We start from the raw sequence: 25,282 nt of genomic DNA, 5'->3' as shown, positions 1-25,282 counted from the left end.
ATGCTACAATTTAATTCTGTACCAAATTTTATGAAAATCGGCCGAACGGTCTAGGTGCTATGCGTGTCACAGAGATCCAGATAGAGAGACTTTCAGCTAAATTATTAGTAGAGAAATTTCAACTCAAGTTACAATGAAATGAAAACAATATTGAATTAAATTTACCTGCATTAATGTACATAACATATCTACACTAGCATGTTCAACACCAGCATTTCCTCGCTTCAATGCCTTTACCACTTTTAGTCCAAGTTTTTCTCTAAACCTTGAGAAGAAAAAAAATCCAATTTAAAAAAATTTAATAAATTTTTACACCTGTATTTTTTCAAAAGTTAACAAAACATGTTCCCACATATATGGTACAAGATAAGAGAGTATTTGAAAAAATTTAGTATTGCAAAGTAAATTTGCATTAATCAAGTTTTATAGTAATTACAGCTCCACTTTTTTAATTTTCCTTGAACACAAAATATATATCAGAAAAAAATAAGAACCACTTATACTATTTAATGGAGCATAATAAATATTGAGACATCAATACATCTACAAATTAAAATGAAAGGCTAAACCGACATACTAAACATTATTTATGAAAATATTAAAAAGTTCATAAAATCAATCAAGAGACAGAAAAGTACAAAAATAATTTTCATTCAAAAATGTTCCCATGATTGAATAGTTTTTTTTTTTTTCCTTTTTTTTGTGCATTATGGAATTTTTTGAGATTTTTTAAAAATTATTGCTTTATTTTATGTAAAGTTTTCCTTCAGTTCAGGTATCTGTTCTGCAACATATGTCGCAAATTTAGTCATACAGTCGAGTCCCGACTTACGCGAGGGATGCGTTCCAAGACTCCTCGCGTAAATCGAAATTTCGCGTTATGGAAAAATGTATGCATACTAATTTTTTAAAGCATACCAAATACTTTTAGACCTTTATAAACATCCCTCTAACTGCTCTAAAGCATTCCTTAACCTTACACTACTGTTTCTTGCATAAAGAACTGAACTTTTACTGTATTTAAAAAATAAAAACTGTTATTCAACATGAAATACTTAAATATGCACAAAATGAATGATCAATGTGAATGAAAGACATAAAATAAAATAACACGTTATGCACATCATGTAGTAAAATTAAAATGATGCACTATAATAGTACTGTACAGTAGATACAGTAACAATATTTAAGAGTTAAAAAATAAAGATAGTGATTTATGCTCCATGATCAGATCATTATTCTTATCTAATACACTTTTAAATATGGTTGCTTCGTCTTTTCTTTTATAACGTTTCAATTTGTGGCAACATCTCCTCTTCCTGATCTCTTTATTAATCCACAATACAAGAGCAGCTTCCATTTTCATAATATTTACTATGCTAGACTGCTCTGCAAACTTCAATAATGAAGCTAAGTTTTGAACGTTTATGGATATCTTTTTGTTTTGACTTTTAATTGTACGTATGGAATTGTATGTACCATTCTCATTGCAGTGCTACCGTCGACGTTTTTGTAGTTGTTCAAACATATCGAGAATCTTAGCCTGTTTTTTATTTTTTTATCAGAAACTTTCTTTTTCTTCCCATCTTCACAAGCTTTAGATGAAGGTGTCACTAAGGTGCCATTTTATTTAATCAACTTTTTTATTTAGAATGAAAAAAATAAATAAATGAAAGATGCTGAGTGGTTATTTGATGCACTAGACTAGTTTGGTGTGGGAACTTTGGCTGTCAGTGATGCTTAAAGGGATGTAATAATATTCACAAAATCAACGTTTAGTAGCCAATAATGAAGCTAATACTTCCTTCTAAAGAAAAAATATGTTGTGGGCAATAAACCCGCGTTAGCTCTAGAATTGGTTACTTGCGAAAAATTTGCGTTATACCATTTCGTGTAAGTTATAACCGTTTCGCGTTGTAGCGGGAGTCAACTGTATTCTGCTTTTCAGACTGCCGATACTATAGCGTTTTATTCTCGAGTTGTAAAAACTAATATTATCTAAATTATATTCCTTTTTTATTTCCTGAAACAGATCAGATCTGTTATGTTAAATCAAGTCTGAACTCCTACCAGCAAAATTCAAAATAATAATAATAATAAAGAAATAAATAAAGCATGCAGAGAATTAAGAAACATCCTGAACAAAATAATTGTCAGTACTACTCTGAATTAAATTGCTGATCAGCGATTATTCAATATATTTTCATTAAGATTTTGATCAACAAAGATGATGGTAATTAATTTTTAACAATATTGGATTGCTTGTGCAAAATTTTGAAGAGAACTGAAAGCATACCAATCTAAAAGGGCAGGGCATATTAGAAACCAACAACATTTATTTACAAGATTGTATATTTGTGGACATTATAAAACATAATAACAATAAATAAATACCTTTTTGCCAAGGAATAACAGGAAATATCCAACGTTGTTTAGCACAAATAAGCAGATTATAGAAATAATATAATAATACAGATTCTGTAATCTGCTTATTTGGGCTAAACAACATTGGATACTTCCTGTTATTATAAAACATAGTTTTTTTCTTTTTTTTTGGCCTCAGAATATTTATCAAATCAAATTTAGCACTAGATTAGAAATCATTTTTTAGAAATGCTTTTGCTTTGTATGCACTTGAATTTCAGGAGTTTAGAGCAGTATGTAGTTTCTTTTAAAACATGGAGAATGAAGGAAGATTTTTGCACTTGATTTTTATGTTATTTTGCACAAAAAAGTAACCTTATTCAACAAAGTCACAAATTAGTGATTATACTCGAAACATGTTTCTGCTTCTTAAAATGAACTAAAAAGCAAAACGGAATATTAGAAAGACAAAGCAGCTACTGAAAAGTGCAAACATATAATAGAAAATACACAAATACTTTTTTTTTTGGCTCATGCTTTTAAGTAAAGCAATTTTGTAAAACATTGTACCTTATATAAGAAAATTAATAAATTTTCATACTTTTTCAAAAACCTAAAGACTTATTTTTAAAGTAGTGAATATGTTTAATTTGGGACTGTAACTCATGCTTTGATTTTTAAAGAGAAAAAACCACAGAAAGCAACTGTAGTTTATAAACGAAAGTAATTTCATGATTTTTACATAATATTTAGCAATTATGAGTTTAAAATGCGTGCTTATACAGCATAAAAGAGAATAAAAAGAACTTTTAATTGGAAAATTTACTATTTTACAAAACGTTTCTCAAATTCTCCCCTTTGTTGTATAGAGGTATATCTGAAATTTTAAAATACAAATAAATGCCTGTGCAGTCTTGATGACAAAAAGTTTCTTACGAAGGAATCATGGTGAATGTAGCAAACCCAATTTTTGATGCCACCAGTCTTCTAATACATTGGAATTGTGCTTCAAGAAACTCTGGAGAGCTTTGCTCGGAATCTCCATCTTTATCCAGGAGGGACATTAAGGCATTTTGAATGGTTTTTTCTTTGTTCTAAAATAAAATATAGGGAAATAACAGTGTTTCAAATTTTTAAATACAGTTAATCGTACATCTGGTTTATATTTATGTTTGTAGGACTATTCGAACCGTTCTCAAAATTTTGACCAAAAAAATTCATCATTAAATAAAGAATAAAAATTTTAGTATAACAAAAACATCAAAGTTTTGTAGGACATCAAAAATAATTTCTTTTGCTAATGTGAAAGAGAAAGAAAAATATCTGAAAGTTTTCAATTTTTCTAAATCTTTTAAGCTAGTAAAAAATTACACAAATTAAAAATTATATTTTTTAAATTTCCAAAAGCTCTTTCTGCTGTGAAAGAACTATAGAGGCATAAAAAATTTACCTCTTGCAAAGATGCATGAACCAATCCTTTGTATGAGATATTATTATTGAATTGCAAAACAGCTCTTGAAAAATCCCACCTTGCTAAGGAAAAATATTCATTTTAGTAACACTTCAAACCAAAAAAATAAATAAATAAAGATATTTTCTTGTTTATTTTAATTACCTGGTAATTGCACAAGAAAACGTAAATGATTAGTTTCTACTTCTTCATCAACAGGCAAAAACAGAGGACCAATTCTTTGACCACGATTTGTTGGCTGCATTTTAACATGTACATCACAATTACCAGAAGCTCTTACTCCATCCAGTAGTGTAGCTAAAAGGGCATCCCTACAGAAATGCATTTCTTTCAGCACAAAATATACAAAATAATAATAGAATGATCAATAGCTGGAATGAAAAATTTAGCCAACCTGTCAGTTGATGTGTAGGCCCTCACTTGGCCAGAAACATATTCAACTAAAAATTTCTGAGGATTATCTGGATGTCTAACCAAGGCATATATCTGAAGAAAAAAATGTTTACTTTATGGACTACTTAACATACATAGTTTCACTAAATTTAAAAAAATAATAATAATAATAATAATAATTTGAATTTTGACACCTTGAACTCAAATTATGTTTTTCGCAATCACGAGTATGTGAATGTAGGCGTGTGTGTTTGTGTGGGGGCTACGTGTGTTTGTGTGTAGGGGGTATGTGTATGTGTGTGTTGGCATGTGTATGTGTGTGTGTTGGCATGTGTGTTTGTGTCTGTGTGCAGGCATGAATGTGTGGGTAGTTGTGTGTATGTGTGTGTATATGTGTGTAGGTGTCTGTATGTATGTGTGTGTGTAGGTGTGTATGTGTGTGTGCATGCGTGTGTGTGTAGTTGTGTATGTATGCGCGTGTGTGTAGGACATGGATGTAACCTGGAGACGGCTTTCGCTATAGGAGCAGCATCGTGAGGAGCCGGTTGACGGTGATGGTGCGGAGGATGGCGTTGGGAAAATAAAATGATAGCACGCCAAAAACAGTCAAATGAAAGCAATAAGCAATCGTTATTGCTCAAAAAAAAGCTAGTTCAATAAGATGAGAAAAAATTATAAAACATTTGTTATTATTTAAAAATATTTCACAATTTTTTGACAAAGTGTGATAATGCATATCACATTTTTTGCCGTCTGTCTTTTTTCCCCATTTTTCTGTTGTTTTAATCGTTTCTCCCCCATTTCGTTTGTTTATTTTTAATTTTCAATTGCATTCCACGTTTCTCCTGCATTCCCCTTTAAATTCCATGCATTTTAAGATATCAACTATGTTTTTAAATCATTTTTCCGCAATTCTAGCTTTACATCCATTTTTTTCAATTTTTGTGTGATGATCTGCTTTTTTTCATCTTTTTGTCTGCCATTAAAATGGCGGTAGTGTCCTTTCCCTCCGTAGTTTGGGCGCCAAACGCGCTCATTGGTTCCCGTGCGTCTCGGCCTCCCCGCACCATTCGCTCATTCACCGATTCATTTTTCCACCCTGACACTCTGCCTGCAGCTCCCAGTCTGGTCGGACGTGCATTTTTGCGGCTCTCCTTTTTTCGTGCGGGACGGCATAAACTATGATGATCCGAAATGGCGATCAGCGAAAATGAGGGCTTAGAGCCCGATCAGCGAGTGCGGTAAAGCGACTTTATAATTCAGCCTTTTTTATAATATTAATCAAGATGTGAAGTTGGATCGCTAGATGTTCAACATCGATATTGCAAAATTCCGTCCTGAAAGGATGTCGTCCTGATCGTTCGTCTTCAATTTGTCCCGCCTGAGTATGCAAACTACGGATCACCCAATTCATCAATTAACCAAAACGCTCGTAATGCAGTGGCAAGTTTATATAATATCTGATAACTGCAAGCCTTCTAATGAAGAGCTACCGGAGTATGTGTAGCGATGCAACGTCCGAGCCATGAAGAGCCATTTACAAAAATCATCAACCACGCTAGTACAGTATGATGTCCCCTGTCCGGATCCTTTTTTATTTTTCCCGCTTCTGAATGGCTCATTGCGCATTTGTCTTCCAAGTGCGTCTTGAAATTAATTATGTGATCCTGCTCCATTTTTTTTTACATTGAAGAACTTGTCAACTTTTGTAATATCAGTTACAGTACCTCATGTAATATCTTTTTTTCCATTCCTGGGGTGATCACTCAAAGTGCATAGTGAGTTTGTCATGTCTGAAACATAGCGACCTTCTTCAATAAATGTTATACGGTAAAACAAGTGTTTCATTCCTTGCATCTTCACACACAATCATCATGGGGTGAGTCTATTTTCAATTTTAAGTCTCATGGCATTCAAGGCAGTCGTTGGCCTAGAGTTATTTCCGGCGACGATGCTTCCACTTCCACGGCCTAGAAAGTTAATTTTTGGTCTTCTAATGTGCTTTCTATTGAATCTTCAAAAATGATCGCGATGTACTACGACACAAAGTTCAAATTGCTATTCTTTTATGGATTTAATAAGAAAGATTTTCAACAATATGAATCTAGTTTGTTTTGATATAAACTGTATCTTTACGTTGCTAGAGTTAACCTAAATCAAAAAATTTCACTTCATCAAGCAATTTTTCATCAATACAGTAGACCCTTGTTTTATGTGGGTTTATTTTAGGGGGTTTAATATTTGACAGCTTTATTTTATTTTATGCGGATGAGTTCTAATTTTACGCGGATGAGGAACGTAAACAGATAAAATTTTCCCCTCTTTCAAAATCCAAACTCCTGAGATTGCAGATGACACGTAATAAACTGCATTTATGTATATTAATAATTGAGCATGGGCCACAGGAGATATTTTATGCGATTGGTTCCAGAGCTCTTTCCAGAAGTAAAGTTATTAAACTCATACAATTCAGAACTAATTGGAAGAGCTTTCAGGAGTGACAAAGGAGGACGAAACCAATGAGAATACCGACATCAGTGACACATAACCAAACACATTCACATTAAAAATTTTGAGTCATTCCTTGACAATAGCAAATGATCTTTCTGATTTGTTAGTAAAAGGTGATTTCGCCATAAGAAGTGACGCAATGACCATGAATGCGTTAATGCAAAGAACTACAATGAAAAATTCTTAATGACTGCCCAAAGAGTATCATAACCAGCTCCTTTTTATAAACACTAAATTAATTTATGTGTTCTTTATGCATGTTGTGCATATGTATCAATATAAGTACATATTTAACTTATTATGCAACTAGCCATCACTAGAAGGAAGTATTTTTTTTATCTATGGAACCCAACCCCTATTTTAACATTTACTATTAAGTCGTAATTTATGCGGTTTTGATTTACACAGCATTTCCGTAGAACATAACCCCGCGTAAAACGAGGGTCTACTGTACTTTAACTTATTAACTGCAACAACAAATGCAAAATGTAAATACTCTCCACTTGACATGCTTTTATGAATAAACAGTTAACAAATATAAAATATTTAAACAGCATCCAACAAATTTGTATTTATTTTTCTGTAACTGACAGTGAAATAAATAGCTTTCCCTTGATAATAACAGAATAACCATGAAGTCAAAACAAACTATTTTTTAGATTTAAAAAGATTATTTACTTTAAAATATTGAATAAGTTCTTTTTCAATATCTAAACAAGAGAAAGTTTCGCTTAAAACAATAATAAAATGTTCACAATTACAAACGAGGGAGTGAGAATAAAGGGATGTGTCAAAATTTAAAAGTTTACGATAACCAGTATGAATGATAGGTTAACCTCTCCTTTCGTTTGGTTCAAGAAATAGTACAAGTAGTCCTGGCAGGTACTGCTATACAGCATGGTTTAGAAAAACTATCTAATGAAAGCCTACCTAGGACAAGAACATTAAATGCGTTATATTCAAAACTTGAAAATGTCCACTTACATCCCTTTGCTTCTCACTGCCTCAAATGTTTAGAAAAAAGCAACAGGTTCTTGTTGAAGAAATAAAAAGGCAAGAATACTGGTCGTCACACAATTTTCTGTTATTTTAGTACTGCACCTCCAATGCAAGATGGACAGAACCCAAAATGGACTACTTTCTCAAGAGAGGCATTCTTCGTTTTAAGTTCTCAACAAAAGTTTTAAAATGTAGTTTTCATTTTAATTTACACTTATCTGAAATTTAATACTGTTTTGGATTGTTATGAACTTGTGCGGCTGTACAGTAGAACCTCTCAATAAGAGAGACTAAGGGGACCAGAAATTTTGTCCCTCAAATAGAGGTGTCCCTTCTTCGGAAGTATAATAAATGATAGATACAGTTTTCTCACACTGAAAATTTTGTAATAAACAAACTATTAACATTTAAGATAAAATGCTAAAAATTATTTATGCATACTGAATAAAATTCAAAATTTTACAAATTTCAAAATTTATTCTTTTAATTATCGAAATTTAATCAAAAATTTGGTAATGGTAAATGTTTGTAACATGGACTTGTTTGATTTCATGCACTTTAAAATTCAGTACAGTATAAATTTCAATCAGTATTCACATTTCGATTTTTTTGTACAAAGCTATTCATGGGCTATTGACAATCTATCGACTGTTAGCCTACTTGAATAAATTACTGAGAGGGAAGAACATGCACAAGAACTTTAAAATACATCATATTACGTGAAATACACCGCCAGCTCAGTCATTTTCAGCCGAGGACTGCAGTTTCGTGCTTATTAGCACTCATCAGCCCGGCATAGGAAAGTGACTGAGCTGGAGATGGAAAACCAATTAAGGAAGTCAAGAGTGCGAAACAAACTGGTAGCTAATATAGAATTAGCAGACCAGACGAGTGACCGAAGCAATGGTTTAGTTCAACTCGAAGATTGAACGCAAGGCAAGGTATATTCAGTAATCAAACTTTCACCGATGGAATTTTAGTTTATTAAATTCCAGTAAATTCAATACTTAGCAGGTATTTATACATTAATTTTTGAAAGTGTTCTCTGTAAGTGTCCCTTATTCAGAAGCAAATATATGAATACCCCCCAATTCAAAGGGACTGGGATCAGGAAAAGTGTCCCTTAAATCGAGGTTTCCCTTATTTCGACAGAGCTGTGTACAAGGGGAGGGTTTTAGGGGTTAAACCCCTCCCATTGGCGAAAAATAACAAGTGAAATGAAGAAAATGTTTTTTTTTTTTTTTTTTTTGACTTAAATTAATCTTAATGGTGAAGTCTTTTTTTTTTTTTTTTAACTTTCTCTCTTTTCTTAAGTTTTTCTGCAATGTACAACTGTTGAAGCTTTATCAACTGAAATAATGTTTTGGAAAAACTAAGGTGGAAGAACTGCTAAATGATCTACCAATGCAAAGCATTAATACTGCTTATTGTAAGGAGGTTATGATGAAGTTAGCATATGTTGTAGCAATGAAAATGCATTAGTGATGGTGTTTGGTAATGTAATTTGTATCTGTAATTACCTCTTTCTTGTTTAGTTTATTAAGCATTATTTCTGTTATTTAGAACATAAAACCTGATATACATTCTACATTATAAAAGAGTTTGTGGAGAAATTTTAATATTTATTGCAATGTACCGCGTAGTAAGCAGGTTTAATTAAAAAGAAACAAACAAGATTTGATTAAAGTGAACCTGCAAAATGAAGGAATACTTTGGTCACCTGCCCAGCCAAAACTCTCCCTCAAAAAAAGGGGGGGAGGGGGTTCAGCAGCCCTTCCAAGCGTATAAACGTCACACTGGGATCGACAATTTGTTGTAAACTAAAGGTTGGGGGGGAGGGGGGTTCAATTCCCCCTCCCGCAGGTAAGATTAAAGCCCCTCCCTTTATGAAAATCTGGACATGGGCTTGTATTTGGAGGTGTATTTTAAAGGAGGTACTACTGTAATTTTTTTTTAAAGCAAGTACAATTTTTTGCAATCATAAAACTTAATTGAACTACCTTTGATAATTTATAAATTAACCCAAAGACATGACCTTATCACATGAAGAATTCAGTAAAACACATAATTTTTGAATTTACAACCTATTTCTTTTTTTTTTTTTTTTTTTTTTGAGCTATTGTCTTCTTGCATGGAAAGTGCAACGTCAAACAAGTCATAGTAATAACAACTAAGGTAAAGATAAACTGAAAATGGTTTGAAAAACCAAATTTAAATAGGAAAAAAAGGGGGAAAATATTACCAAAATACTTACAGTTGATAAAGGCCTCAGCGTTACTATTGAATAAGTTTGAGGATCTCTTTCAATGAGACAAGTTTCTGTTAAACCTAATATTCTTTTCACAGGTTCCTAAATAAGTATACAAAATATCTTTTTGAAATTTTATTCTTTTTCTTACAATTTGAAATGATTCTTAATTTTTCCTGTGACAAAATAAAAAAACAAGAAAAACTATTTGCAAAAGGCTGCTTTTATTTTTTGTTTATTTTTAAAGGCTTATGAATTTAAAAGTTTTATCTAAATTACATAAATCCCTCAAAATGTAATTCAGAAAGTTTGCCAAATATATAGTTGAAGAATAAACAATAAACATCCCCCATCCTTCTTCCATTCCCTTCCATCCACAAACAAACAAAAAAAAAAGTTTATCTCACAAAACATTAAAAAAAATAATAATAATAATAATAATAAAAACCCTTAGGTATTGATTAAACTTAACTATCTCTATAGAAAGAGAAGAAAAAATGCATAATATGCCCTAATTATGTTTTAAAAATACTTTTTGAATTGGAAGCCATATTTTTATCTTTAACCTCTTATAATAGCTATCTTTACCATCTTGAGAATATTCATGTTTAAACAACATAAGACATGCATTTATTAGTGGCCATGAAGGTAAAAATAATCTCGGACAATACTCTCCTTTCCTTCTCCCACAAACTGCAGAAAACAAATACAGTAAAACCTGTAATTTGACCATCTGTCTAAGTTGACCGCGTTTTTCAGGCACAGAATTAGCCCTTATCATATCAATCATGTTGTCATGTTTGGTTATTTTTATTACTTGTTTGATAATATGAAAGCATTGCATAAGTTCTGCTACAAAAGCATGTTACATTTTATATGCAATAGTAGCCGCCAGGGCAGCTACATTAGCTGCCTTTGGCACTGTACTTTGGGTATTTTGCCCCCTTCTTGCTGCCTAGGGTGGGACATTAATTAGTAATCAGTTCATTAATTTTCAACATGACCCATCTCTGGAAAAATTCTATTCTAATTCCCACTTTACTGTAAACTTGGATTAGTTAATGAACAGTAAATTCAGCTCGTAAAAACAGTATCTCCAGCGCGGCACACCTCTAGAATGTTAACATTTTAGTCAAATTTTCTTTTAGATAAATTTTTAAAAAAAATGAAAAAACCCACTGTTATTTGTTCTAAAATATGTTTTTGCCCCATGCAGATCGGGTTCGGACAAATTGCTTTGATGTAAATAAACGAACAACATTGAATCGGTAGAAACGTCATTTGAGCGATTCACTCATCTGAACTGGATTGGGTTTTGGTTAGTTCCTGCATGTGATAACTGTGAGATGTTTTCTAAAGTTTTTGTGTGTGGCAACAGTGCTTGTTGTTTTGCATAAGCAATTAAAATTTTGAATGTTGGTTGTTCCACCATGTGTTTTCACTTCTATATAATGCTGCAGAGGTTTGAGGGCTCTCGCTCCCTCAATGTTTTCTGTGTGTGATGTCTGCATGTTAGTGTCGTCCAGTCCAGTTCAAAGGAAAATGGCATAATCATATTGAATGTTCTATTTCCTGAAGATGCAGTTAATTCGAAATAAGTTGTTCACCATTTTGATAAGATGCTGTTCGTTGTTAGAATAACGATATATTTTTAATGTTCCTGTTGAACTGGATTCAATGTAAGTCAAATACATTGTCTTAATATTAGCTCATCTAATAAGCTAAAATAAAAGGATATTTCTTTTCATTTGGATTTTGTTTGTCATGTGCTTTTTTTATCTGCTACTCTGCTGAATATTTCCAAGCTCTGAAATGCTTTCTTCAGGCCTACATAGAACCACTCCATTGCCAGTCTGCCACGCCTCTTAACCATAGACATGTGAAACCTGGTTCACATGTCTATGCTCTCAACCAGAACCTCAAACCATTCAAAGATCAGAACATTTCCGCTTAAAGCATAAAAAAAGAGAAATTATAAGCACAGGAAAAAGTGGTCATAATTTTTCTGAGGCGAAAGGTGGCCTTGGGGAAAGAATGACTGAGTAGGAGAAACAGCAGACAACGAAGCACTTCTGCATTAATGGAAAAAAAAGGGGGTTAAGCAAAATTGTTTGAAGGAGAAGTTATCTAAAAGTGATTCTGAAAGAAGAAACAATAGGAATAAAGTTTTTAACTTAACTAATATCTCCGCTAATTAAAGTTGCACATTTATAACAACTAGCTAAACATGTGGCCAGGAAAATTACGAATCCGTCTATACCTGGTTCGATGCTCATTTTTTTTGTCATTCACCAGGAGTAGCGATGACATAGATAGATTGTCACATACAATCAACTTTTATTATTAATTTTAGATTAAATTTTTAAAAAAAGCTGAAAATAAAATGTAAATGAAAATCCAATCTTACAAACATATGCATAGCATGTAGTAAGTTATATGCATTTATAGTTTCACTGATTTAAAAAAAAAAATACAATATACCAAACAAAATCCATAAAAATTACTAAAATATTTCGCAAATAAAAATGTTTTGCTAGAAAATCAAAAATACATACATTATACCTACGAGAATCCTTATGAACCACAAAATCTGATATAGAGGTAATTGCTTCATCAGAGCTATAATAAAATAAACAAAACGGTTAATACCTTTCAACACATTTAAAAAAGAAATACTAAGAAAACATTTCAAATCTCCACCATACAAGAAAGGAGTTTTAACAATAAATATATTATATTGTATATCTTCCGCCACAAACACTTAGTACTTAGCACCACTTAAAACTATCACTTATAGCAGGGCCGTAACCACTTTTGTTTTAGGGAGGGATTTATCAACAGAATTCTTAGGAACTCTACATGATCAATAAAATTTGATTTTAATGGTATATTCTTTTGGTTTTTGTTACAGTAGGTAGTTTAAAGGAGGGAATGCTACTTTAAGAGAATTAATATGAGCAAATATAAAAGATGACTCATCCATTGTTGCGTACCTTACGTAACATCACCTCTGTTAAATTTTGTCTTAAAAAATCAAAACAAATAAATAAATAGATGTGTGTACTCATATGTATGCATTCAAAGTAATACTTCTTAAGTTCATGTTTTCTGACACTTACAAAATGTGTAAAATAAACCATTTGGCATTTTTAAATGTAAAGAATTTTGTTTTTGTTAGCATCAGGTGTTCAAAGTCTGAAGGAAATGCTGTATTGTTTTGTAAGAAATGATGTTCACAATAACTACAATAAGAATAAATACCGCATGTAAAGAACTGAGTTTGAACAATTCTTCAATAATAATTTTATTTTTAATGAAATTGAAAAAACAAAATCAACAGTAATAATAAACTTTTCAGCAAAAAAAGTACCATAAAAAACATATTTTGGAACAGTTTTGAAAAATTTTTGGAGCGGTTTAAACCTTAAAAACCTACCCATTTAAATAGTGCCATGACTTATAGACTGTTATACAGGATATGATAATATTAATTACTATTTTCATAAGCAATAACTCAAGAAAGTCATTGCAGGAAACTTGTTGCAGCTCGCTTCAAAAGCAAGTAATAATTAAGATCAATAAAAAATCTTCCTTCAATAAACATCTATGATTATGATAAGAATTTTTATGAAAAATTAAAATACAAACCTGTATTTTCCAAATTTTTCATCCCAGAACTTTTGAATAGAAGTAGAATCTTGAGCTATTTTTATGTTGACACCTATGTTGTAGTTCGCCAATTCAACAACTTTTTTCAGAAGCTCATCTCTTTTATCACAAATAAATAAGTGCTAACAAAATAAAGGAAAGATTAGTGCAATGCAAAAACTTAACAGTCATTTAATGACAATAACTAACAAAAATGACATAACTAAGGTATAAGATTAAAGCATAATACACGAGTGCAAGTTACTAAACAAAATGTTCAGATGCATGTTACCTGACGGCCAAATTCATTATGTACAAGAACAAATCCTCCTTCACAGTTCGATACTGTTAGTATCTGCTGTATGTCTTTGTAGTCATATGTTGCAATGAGATTACCACTCGTAACATCTTTTTGCTCTATAGCTGCAGGACTAAGGTCTAATAACACAGGTAAAGTGTTGTCAGACCAATGAAGTTTGGATGCACGATAACTCTAAAAATAATAAATTAAAACATAATTTTCTGCAAATTAATGCAAAAGTAGAACTTGATGACATTGTAACAAAATTGTGACTTACTATGGTTGTATGTGAAGATTCAGAAAATTTATTTCTAAACCTCTGAAAACAATTTGAAATATTAATTAGTACTTTTTTAGCAAACATTCACGTGAAAAATAATAACATCAAGCCTTCAGCAGCTATTATGATGTCATAAAAGGTATTGGCTTATATATTGATTATAAAAATTAATAAGTGTAGATTAACTAGAGTAGACAGCTGAAACATTAAGCAAAATTTATTTTACAAGATCATTTGTACAGAATAAATCTGATCAAGAATTTGCGAATCACCTTAAGGAAAATATAAAGTTTTTTCAACAAATAGTCAGTAGTTTTTTTTTAAATATACAGTCAATTTGCAATAACTCGAATTTAAAGGGACCAACGAAAAACTTTGACTTATTGGAAGTTCAACTTACCGCTAGTTTCGGTTTTTGACATTTTAATATTAAAAACCATCTAATATTTTAACATGTTTATATAACAAATAAAATTACAGAACTTAAAAGTTTTTAAGTACAATATGCACAGTTTAATCAAAAGTATTGAGAGAAAAAAATCAAAAGCATGGTTTTGATTTCGTTAATGCTGGAACCAATTGAATAGAGCTCATTCTACTTCAGAAAAGGTACACATCTTCATTCATTTCGTAAGATCCTACCGCTTTAGAAGCTTCTCTTTTAATATCATTGACAGAGTACTTGCTTAGATATCTTTAATAGCAAAGAAAACTCTGTCTCTCAGGAACTTATGAGCAAATGATCAAACTAAAGAATGAAGGGGAACGCATCTTAATTTAAGTCAGCCTTTGAATAAAGGTACAGTAAGTTGACTTGACAACTTGACAGTTTAAAAGCAAATTTGTAGTCCAGCAACATGTCAAAGTGTAAACAGTACCGTGCAACAGAAGAAATCAAGCTAACTCAACTCCATTTTCGCACATTGGCTTAACAGGTGCTCTTCTTGCTTTAGAGGTCTATTGGGCAGGAACTGTAGGTGAAGGTGAATTAACTTTTCTCTCATAGTCACTTGTTTCTTTCTTTTTTTCCTTCCATTTTTCCAAAATAAATTTCGAGTCATCTTTGAAAAAAAATTCGAGTTAAAAGAAATTAACTTCGAGATATTGAGAATAATTAGGGGTTGGGACTTGATTGAAACTTTGAGTTATAGTAATGTTCCAGTTATCGGATCTCGAGCTATTGCAAATTGACTGTACATAGATAAAAAATATACTGTGCACAAAAGTACAAAAACAGGCAGTTACTCAAATGAAACATACAAAACAACTAAAGAAACTGATACAAAATAGTTGTAAAGAAAAATTATACCAAAGCCTCAGTTAAAATCTCTGCTCTAAGATCTGATGCAAATTTCATAGAGTCTACTTTTCTACCCTTTTTCATATTAATTGTGAATTCATCTGTTTGACCTTTTGGAGTTGGAGTTATGCTGACAAAATCAGAATAAAACCACTGCAAAAAAATGTTAATAATATAGTCATTTGCAACAGATTTTTTTAATATTTTTATTTAAAAAGAAAAAAAAGGAACATCAATTATGACATTGGACAATTGAGTAATTCAGTTGCCAAAGTGATTATTTTCTTAAAACCAAGAACTCAAAATAGATAAATAAATAAAAATAAATATTTTTTTTAAATTAGGAAGATGGTCTCTACTACAAAGTAAAATTACAACTTTTACCATTATGAATTCAAAAATGTGCTCATCACGAGCTTTGTTTCAAATTTGGCATTTTGAGCGAAAAGAAAGATTCTGAAAAAGTGGAGTTGGTAGATTCAGCCTGTAAATGCCTTAATTATTGTTATGGTTAATCATGCACATGATATCTATAAAGGATAATAAAAGAACATCATTGATATACTTCAAAATCAAAGTCAGACGATCGAAAATCCTCCACGTTTGTTAATGGTGACAAGGGGATGTTATATATGTGTATGTACACTAAGTCCTCATTCCAAATAAATACCTCTAGGGGTGTTGAATCAGGGGTTGTTTGACTCCTGATCTGGATCTAAAAATAGATCTGTCTTCAGGGTAAAGCTCAAAACTCGCGGTCGCCAGTCGCCAAATGCGACCAATTTTCAAATTTTGGCAACCATTATTTTCACTTCAGTCGCCAATGTGGCTACCATTCAGCAATGCAACCTTCCCTGACCTATAATCTTGACATATGACCTCTCCCCAAATTCTCTTGTCCACTAAAAGTTCGGCTATCGGATCGCCGGGGATGAACGGGGGGGGAGTATTGTCCTCTTTCTGATGTCTCTACGTTCAGCATTAAGAATTATTTTACCACAAAATGCAAATATTTTAATGTATTTTAAATACTATTATATTTATATGAAATTGTGCTATGTGTTCTTGTTCTGAATAAAAACAAAAATCTCAATCACGACAGCAAATTCGTTACAAAACTCGCTATTTCGAAAACTCTGCTTTCTTTACACGCGATCGTAAAAATAGACAAATTTCATACACCAATTTAGTAAATTATGCTTTTTTGATCTTAAATTCATTTTTCAACTTTATTTCTCTTTAACAAATGGCTATTTCTTTGTTTTGCGGTATTTTTAAACTACACGTTTTCAAAATGGCGTCGCGTTGTTAGATTGTTCATTTTTACCAGTTAAGATGAAAATGTCCTTTCCAAAATAAATGAGAAGAATTAATTTTGTACATTTGGTTTACATATGAATAAACATAAATGGCGCCTTTGAGTCAAAATGCATCGAGACAAGGTAAAAACGATATCGATAAAAAAAAATTTTTTTTGTGAGATTTTTGATTTTTTTTTTTTTTTTTTGAATCATATTGCTTGTTTTTCCCTTTTTTTTCTTTTTAAAATATAAAACCTACTGGAGGAGAGGACATATCCTTTTATTTACTTTATTTCTCCTGAAAAAAATTGTTATTTTTTAGTTTCGCGGTAAATTTTCAAAATGGCGTCCCGCGTTTTCAAAATAGCGCCACGTTGTAGATTGTCCTTTTTCACCAGTTAGAGAAGAAAATGTCTGTTCCAAAATAAATAAAGAGAAGTACAATTGTATTTATAAAACACAGAAATAAAAAAAAATGGAACCTTTGCGTCTAGAGAAGGTGGAAAGAATACTGCTGAAATCCTTTTTTTCTTCTGCTGGATCTTTTATTTCATTTTTTTTTTTCGTTTTGTTTTATATTGTTTGCCTTTCTTTTATTTATTCATTTTTTGACACTCAGGCTTCGATTTTTATAAAATTTTGCATGCATTTGAAAAAGCAAAAAAATATTTTTGTAGAACCGCAAATGGTTTAGGTTTTACATGCTGTTCAAGTTTTTGGTATTTTGTTGTTTTCTTTATCAAGGAACTAACTCGTCTTTTGGTTGAAAGCTGTGATGTTTCTAGAAGTTTTAAAAGCTGAAAAAAAAAATAATAATGATCTTCTTTCTTTATTTATTTATTGTGATGTGTTTTGCTTAAAGATAAATTAATGCAGATTATAGTTTGCAAAAGATGTGTTAAATAATACCTGGGCAGGGGTGCCCGTTCCATCCAAGTTCAATTACCCCCCCTCCCCCAAATGTTTCCTCAACCCTCTTTTCCTTTTTTATTTTTCAGCTCGCTTTTTATTTTATTATTTTTTTTTAATATTTTTTATTTACTTATTTAATTTAATTATCATTTTATAAGAAAAGTTCTTTGCTACGCCAATGATATATACACACATACTAAATAAATAAATGGTATAAAATAAATTAAGTAATTTAAATTAAAAAGTTTGGCTATCATTTTTTGAGATTTGGCTACCATTTTGTGAGGATCTGGTAGCCATTGGCTACCAATTCAAAATTTGAGTTTTGAGGTATACTTCAGGGCCTCATCCAACTGGTTAAAAAATGTATAGTGGTGGGTGTGGGGGATCCTGAAGTGCAATATTATAAAATGTTCAAATGTTGTTTTAAAAGTTATCCTTAATAAAAGATTTTAAAAGAAAAGTTTTATTACATAATTGAAAAGACAAGACATAAACTGCAAGGTCAAAAATGCCCAACATTTTTCAAAACAAAATTTTTCCCAAAAATGGAATTTTTAAATGAGCTTCCCTAAACTTCAGCTTTTTCATCCTAGTAATTATGGAAAATGGGGAAATTTGAAGAATTAAATGAAATGGAAACATCAAAGCAGTTCTCTATAAATATCACAAAGCTTTCAAAGAATGTAACAAACAACTTTAAAATGAAAAAGAAAAAAAATAATAAAGTTTGTTTCATGAACAGAGTTTAACACACTTGCCTGATTAGTAACATCTAACTTATTTGGACTGTAAGTAGATATGCCCATTGTACCAATTGAAAACACTCTTTTATACCTGTGATAAAGAAATACATATATAACAGATATATCTTAGATCATGATTTTAAACATGCATTAAAGCTGGAAGATGTAGCAATTATTATATTAAAGCTAAGTGAGTAGATTCAAAATGTTTCAACTTTTTATTTTTTAGAAATATTTTTAAATAAGAAGAAAATGTTCATCAGATTTAGTAATCACAGTTCACACACCTTAGAGTGAAATATTTAGTCAGCTGAAATTCAGTAAATAATTGCAGAGAATCTCAAGGGAAAAATGATATTTCAGACTATTAATGAGGCATAAAAAATTTCTCCATATTTTTCTTTAATTCTTAATAAATTTTTTAAAGAAATAAAATATGCTAGATAACTTTTATGCAACCAGAAAAACTTTCGTTTTATGTTTAAACTATAACTTTACGTTATAGCAGCACCACCACATGTAATTTGCAATTAAATTGTGATCCATACGGCAAACTCCGAATCTTTTATACTTTAAAACCTGCATTTAAAAAACAGTAGCCAATGCACAGAAGGTTTTTTCTCAGTCAGATAATACAAAAACCCAAAATCGAAATTGGAGACTTTGTTTTGGGTTGACTAGCAATAGCGTACAATAGCAAAAAACATTGCAGATTCCATTATGCAACTGTTTTAGATATTAACATTAAAAGATTCTTATTTAAAAAAAATTATAGGGACTGATAATATAACTTTAAAATTTTTAACAGATTTATTAGAGACCTAGGGCATGTTCGAATAAAGCAACTGGTTAACTCGGTTGCAGCCATGGATAACCAGGGGCATTCTAATAGAACTACCGGTTAGCCGATCATTCAAATACGAAAAAATTCTATGGATACTAATACTGAAGTCATCAAACCAACTGACTGGGTTCACTGCTTGGTCTATTCAAAGATACCCATAATATTATTCAGAAAAATGCAGACCTCATTTTAAAGAGTTTAAGGGGTTATTGTACTTATTTTAAACACAATTCTCAGAATTGACTTGATTTTAAGGCATGTTTGGATGTGTTTATTATTACATGCATACATTTGTCTTTTGTTTTTTAATTTGTATATGAATTGTTGTTTTGTTATGTAAAATCAATATTGCAGTTTTGGATTGGCAACAAATTTTATACTTGTGTGCCCTGTAACAGAATTTCCTTCAGCACTCTGCGATGTAAGTTAAAAATCCAAAAATAGTCTGCTGGCAAAGCCAACAGATTAATCGGTAATCTAAATTGGCACCCTAAAAAAACTTAAAAATAAGATGCAAAACTGAAAAACTAAGTACAAGCTAACCCTGTGGATTGTATCTCATAAAACAAGGCACAAATCTTTGTTAGCTGAAATTCAAGATTTTTTTACTCCTTAAAAACATGTTAGGTTTTTCTCTCTTAATTAGCAAATAGTCTGTAGGCTTTCTCAAGAATATGCAACAAATGTTACAGCGTCTTGCTGTTCCTGCTACTGGCAGGGTTGCCAACCTTAAAAAAAATTTTTGAGGAGCATCAGTATTGATTTTGAGGAGCAATTTAAAATTTTGGGGAGCAGTTCGGTATTTTGTATGAAAACTAATATAAAAACAACTAAAACCACTTATCAAAAATTGTTTTATTGCTTTAATAAATCATTTTAAGCATGAGCAAAAAATTATTATTTTTAAAATAATCAAACAGCTTTAAACACTATTTCAATCTTTGAGTAAGCATTGTTAATTTTCTATATTTGCATGTTTGTTATGATAAAATAGCAAAATTTAAGCTTGAAGACTTTCGGCCAGAAAATGCAAAAAAACTTCTTTGCAGAGCCACAGAGTTTCACCATTTATGCGGAGCAACTCCACAAAATGAGCAGTTGGCAACCTGCACTGGGCTTGTATCAGGGTTTCCGCTACGGTCGCATTTCTCGCAAAATGCGAAAATACTATTTAAACTGCGAAAGTGGAACAAAGCATTTTCGCTTTTTTGCTCCAATATAACAAGAAAAAGAAGGGGGGGGGGGGAGTGTACAATCAGAGAGAGGAAGCGATATTGAACTTAATCGTATTTATAAATCATATCTAACATGCATAAACTGTTATTAAGTTGAACAATATTTCATCTTAATGGGCATTTTATCCCCCCAATAAATACATTGTTGGTGGTTTTCAGAAAAAAAAAGTTTGCTCTCTCAATATCAAGAACAATTCTGAATTTTTCATTTCAAATTTTTAAAAGATATCACATAATGTGCATTTATTTCTTCAAAGATGTCAAGCCTGAATTTTAGCATTTTGCTAAAGACTTTCCCCCCAATTTTAGTTTTTTTGCTGAAGGATTTTTAAACTTCACTTAAACGCTGGCTTGTATGTTTAATTGTTTGTATTTTTGACAACATTGAACAGTTTGTGGTTTTAAAAAGATTATAGTTACATTGAACTGCATGGGTATACAATCGCACTTTGATATAAGGTCACCCCTCAGAACTTCCGGAATGTGACCTTATAAGCAGAATGACCTTATAACCGGTTCATAAACTTTTATCAAAAAAACAAATTCTAAAATATGTTTTCAAAACTATATCACTTGATTAAGTTACGATGTTGAAATTAAGTAGAGTCAATTAAAATTAATGCAATCAGTTAGAAATTAGGAAATTATTTGTTAAAATTTTAAATCAGAAATTAATACAAGTGAAACAACGGCTGGAATGAGATAATTTCCAGTGATTTTCTGGTTGAAAATGGACATGTGCTTACGACGGACACGTGACACTCTGGGGGATTCTATTTCAAAATTTGTATGCATTGCTAAAAGTCATCTCTATTGACCTTGACCCTTACCTAAAAGCTGTCACCCTCAATCCACAAAGCATGAATTGGAAGCAACAGTAATCAGCCAGGGGAAACAAAACTCTCTCTTTTTACCTGCTTTAAGGGGGGTGAATGATCCCTCCTACTCACTCTAGTCGTCTTCTCTCTGTAGCATTCCAGTGTCTACACGCCTTTTCCTAGAATTTGAGGGGATAAATGGGTTTCGTGGAAAAGTTTTCCTTACATTCGTTGGGCAGATGGCATTTTGTCGATAAAAGATCATGTACTAGGGAAAATTTGTGGAACCGAATCAGTGAGGCATTGAAATCACTAAAAGAAAATCAGACAAAAATGACCTTATAAGCGATGGCAATATTTGAGACCTGACCATAAATCCGATAATCCATAACACAGAATCCCTATTCAATGAGTCGGGACTTCAGGAAAGTGACCTTATGTGCGGAGTGACCTTATATGCAGGAGACCTTATATCGAGGTCTGGTTATACTAAACTACGGAGAAATTCAAATTAAGTTGCGTTTACTTTAAATTGCAAAGACTTGGTATTTTTGGTCGGAGTCAACTTCTGGGGATTATTTATCTAAAGTTCTTATTTACTCTACCAGTACCTGGTCCTTTTCTCTACCAAAGGATGATACAATACTTGAAATACCATATTATAATGCTGGGCAAAGCAGCTTACATTGTTACACATGCCTTCGACTATTATACCCTCTCACCCAAGCACAGATCTGCGTACCTGCAGATTACACTGCGTGAGGGGGGGGGCACGTCCGTAAGGGTTCCAGCGGCCCAAGAAATTGAAAAGAAAAAAAAGTGAAAGAAAACTAGCGCTACAACTTATTAGTGTTGCAAATATACAATGCTGTCCTCTGGGGAGAAAAGCCCTACAGATTTTGCTGCAGGGGGCCCCAAAATTTATAGATCCGGGTCTGATCTCACCTGTTTAAGTCTTTAATACAAAGTCTAAAAATCTGCTGCCAAATTACAAGATTAGTTCTCCTTCCTTTTAATAAAGCTCTGGATGTAAAATCAAGAAGTATGGAGTCTTAAACTTTGAGGAAATATATTTTGTCTGCAAGCAACATTTAACACGGGTGCCCACCTAGGGGGGGGGGGGGGTCATGGCACAGACTGCCCCATTGAAATTGTGAGAGAGTTGTTTTGAGAGGTATTTTTCTCATTTTTGGTGAGGTTTTTTGGAGGGGTTCTCAGCGATATTGAGGGGGGTGCACCCTTGTCCTTAGGGAGGCCCCCTGCATTTAATATACATTAAGAAAAACATACTTTTGTTTCGATGTTGTGATGAAAACTTATACATTAAATAATGCATTTGAAAATTTTGCTGATGATAATCCACTGAATACAAAAAAAAAAGAAGAAGAAGAAAGAAAAAAGGAAAGGGAACAGAAAAGCTAAAAAGAGGACTATTCTCACCTTCCTTTCCAAGATAATTTAGTAACTAAGAAGCATGCAACGTCTTCATTGTCTTTCAATGGATTCATTTTGCCAAATTATTTCTGAAAATACACAGAAATCATGCCAGCATGAAAAATACATTGTGCGTAAAAATATGCAAACTTTAAAAAGTTATATATGACACAATCTTTTGGAAATATTAACAAATAAAAAATTTTAATATTAAAATGTTATACACCACACTTTTTAATATAAGTTAAGAAGTAGATAGGTATCATATGTGCAAATAGTAAACAGAGCTTTTAGTTTTAATCAGTCTCTTATAAAGTTATAAAAGATTAAAAATTAAACATTTTCTTTGTAATTTTGGCATCCATTGACCAACCAAAATGAAAATTGTTTGCCATCAACACACATTATTCTCCAAATTTTTTACTTCTCCATACTAATCCTCTACTGTACTGTGACAAAAATAGTATGCCCAATTTACTCCAGAAACCAACCAAACAAGAACATAAACATTTACAGCAAGTGTGCTTAAAAACACTGATCCAGTAACATTCTGACATCACCAACAATGAAACTCGCAATTTAGGGAATGTACTTTTGTCATAGGCAGCTGGTGAGCAAAAAAGTGAGGGTTAAAAGTGGGAGGGGTGGATAAGGGAGGCTTTTCCAAAAGTTGATTTTTTCCCTTGATTTTCAAAAATTTGAGCTGTATGCCAATGTGTTTTCAACTTTAATGATTAAGTGACCTGAAAAATGTGGAATGTAACCTAGAAAATTGGGGCGAATGACCAGGATCGACTCCCCCTACCAATTAAACGTTCCATTCATATGAAACAACATGAAAAAATTCCACTTATTTGAGAATTTTTAGTTTTAATTTTTGTGAAGTAAACAAATCTACCAGTAAAAAAAGGCAGTTTAGAAGAGTACACAAACTTTAATTTTACAAGAAATGAGAGATTTAATGAAAGAATAAATTAAAAGTTTCAGGAATAATTAAAAGAGGCATACAGAGCCTTTTTTGTCTACATAAATGCCATCTATTCCAAACAGTTCAAGCTTTATGAGTTAAATTGAGTTTTGATGCAATTTAAAGTATGAACTTAACTTTTTATTGACAAAAATGTGCAGAGAGCTCAGAAATGAACATTTTACTGTTTTTGCATTGGGCACAATAAAATAAAATTAAAGATTCAAAAATTTCAAATAATTTTTTTGAAAAAACTGAATATAGAAGAAGACTACGACGTTCTTTTGAAAGTAAGCAAAACATTGCACAAAAAGAAAACTTTTCCTGCAATTTTTTTTTTTTTTTAATCTACTTTTTTTAATTACAAAAGGGATACTAACATGTTCTTTGTGGTGAATCAATGCCAATTTTAAGTATCAAATTAGAATCTTCAAGACATCTCTTAATCCATATCTTGTAGTCGATGAGCATCGCGTGTCACTTAGTTCTTGAAACCAACCTCTCAATGTATTTTTATTATTTACTGTAAAGTTTTACATAGCAAAATATTTCTATTTTCAGACTTAAAAAAAAAATCAATCTTTTATCTACTACAAACTTTGAATTAAAACATAAATCAAGCACCTTGGATTAAGCGGAACCTCGGACTTAGGAAACTCCGATTTTCGAGACTGTACTGCAATTCAATTTAAGCAATCAAATTCAAGTTCTTTTGTAACAAACACTATAAATATTAGTATCATAACTTTCATTCATAAAAGTACAAATTATTTTGCATTTTAATTATGTTTTCAACTGCAATTTAGGAAACAAATAGATTTACCGCTTTTTTTTTTTTTTTTTGATAGAATTTGTTTAAGATTGTAACCAAGTCTCAAAATTTGTAAATAAATATTGCTTTTAGTGAAACTACTTCACATTTCAATATTTATCTTGAATTTTTGAAGACCCCTTGCTCAAAAAATAAAGTCTTAGATTAAAGCGTTTAAATAAACAACATGAGTAATGTGTCAAAAATAAATAAACACATATCAAAATACTATGCACGAAACAAAACCATGTGACAGCTCGCACTAGGCATTACATCGAATTTTTATTTTTAGTTTTAAATTAGATTTGCTAGCAATACCCACACACATAAAAATATACAAAAAAGAACATCATAAAAAGAAATGATGGTGCATGTCTAACGATAATAACTTTTAGAAAACGAAGAAAAGAACGATGACTTACAGAGGAAATCGAAAAACAAGTTAGATGTATGAACCATTAATGTACAAATTTCTATGATTAAAATCAACGAAATTATAATTCACTGAATGAAGTTTATTCATTTTGAAAAATGAAATAGGTAGAATTTCATCATGAAAATATGATATTTGAATCACAATTTCTTTTCCTGTAAAGGTCATTTAATGATACAAGAAAATAAACATTTTTATGTACTCCGCCGGCAGTAGAAACTATAACTTGTTGGAGGTGGATCCAGAAATTCAACAATAATTCAGTC

At 31.5% G+C, this 25,282-nt stretch overlaps 1 protein-coding gene across 1 annotated transcript in view; it reads right to left on the bottom strand.

Annotated features, from left to right (window-relative positions):
• LOC129226542 (dnaJ homolog subfamily C member 13-like) overlaps positions 1-22,879 on the bottom strand; it is a 114,488-nt gene extending 91,609 nt beyond the window's left edge. The window contains exons 1-13 of the mRNA XM_054861152.1: positions 22,812-22,879; positions 18,490-18,565; positions 15,525-15,668; positions 14,213-14,254; positions 13,927-14,127; positions 13,635-13,777; positions 12,542-12,605; positions 9,993-10,088; positions 4,230-4,321; positions 3,980-4,146; positions 3,815-3,897; positions 3,301-3,458; positions 166-265 (exon numbers count right to left, since the gene is read on the bottom strand). Of these exons, the coding sequence (XP_054717127.1) occupies positions 166-265; positions 3,301-3,458; positions 3,815-3,897; positions 3,980-4,146; positions 4,230-4,321; positions 9,993-10,088; positions 12,542-12,605; positions 13,635-13,777; positions 13,927-14,127; positions 14,213-14,254; positions 15,525-15,668; positions 18,490-18,565; positions 22,812-22,879 (1,434 nt within the window). The remainder of the gene's footprint in view (positions 1-165; positions 266-3,300; positions 3,459-3,814; positions 3,898-3,979; positions 4,147-4,229; positions 4,322-9,992; positions 10,089-12,541; positions 12,606-13,634; positions 13,778-13,926; positions 14,128-14,212; positions 14,255-15,524; positions 15,669-18,489; positions 18,566-22,811) is intronic.
• Between the last annotated feature and the right edge of the window lie 2,403 nt (positions 22,880-25,282).

This window comes from Uloborus diversus, chromosome 7 (genome assembly GCF_026930045.1).
Source record: "Uloborus diversus isolate 005 chromosome 7, Udiv.v.3.1, whole genome shotgun sequence".
NCBI classification, from domain to species: domain Eukaryota; kingdom Metazoa; phylum Arthropoda; class Arachnida; order Araneae; family Uloboridae; genus Uloborus; species Uloborus diversus.
Note: the sequence above shows the minus strand (reverse complement) of the source record. Positions and strands in the feature narration are given on the sequence as shown.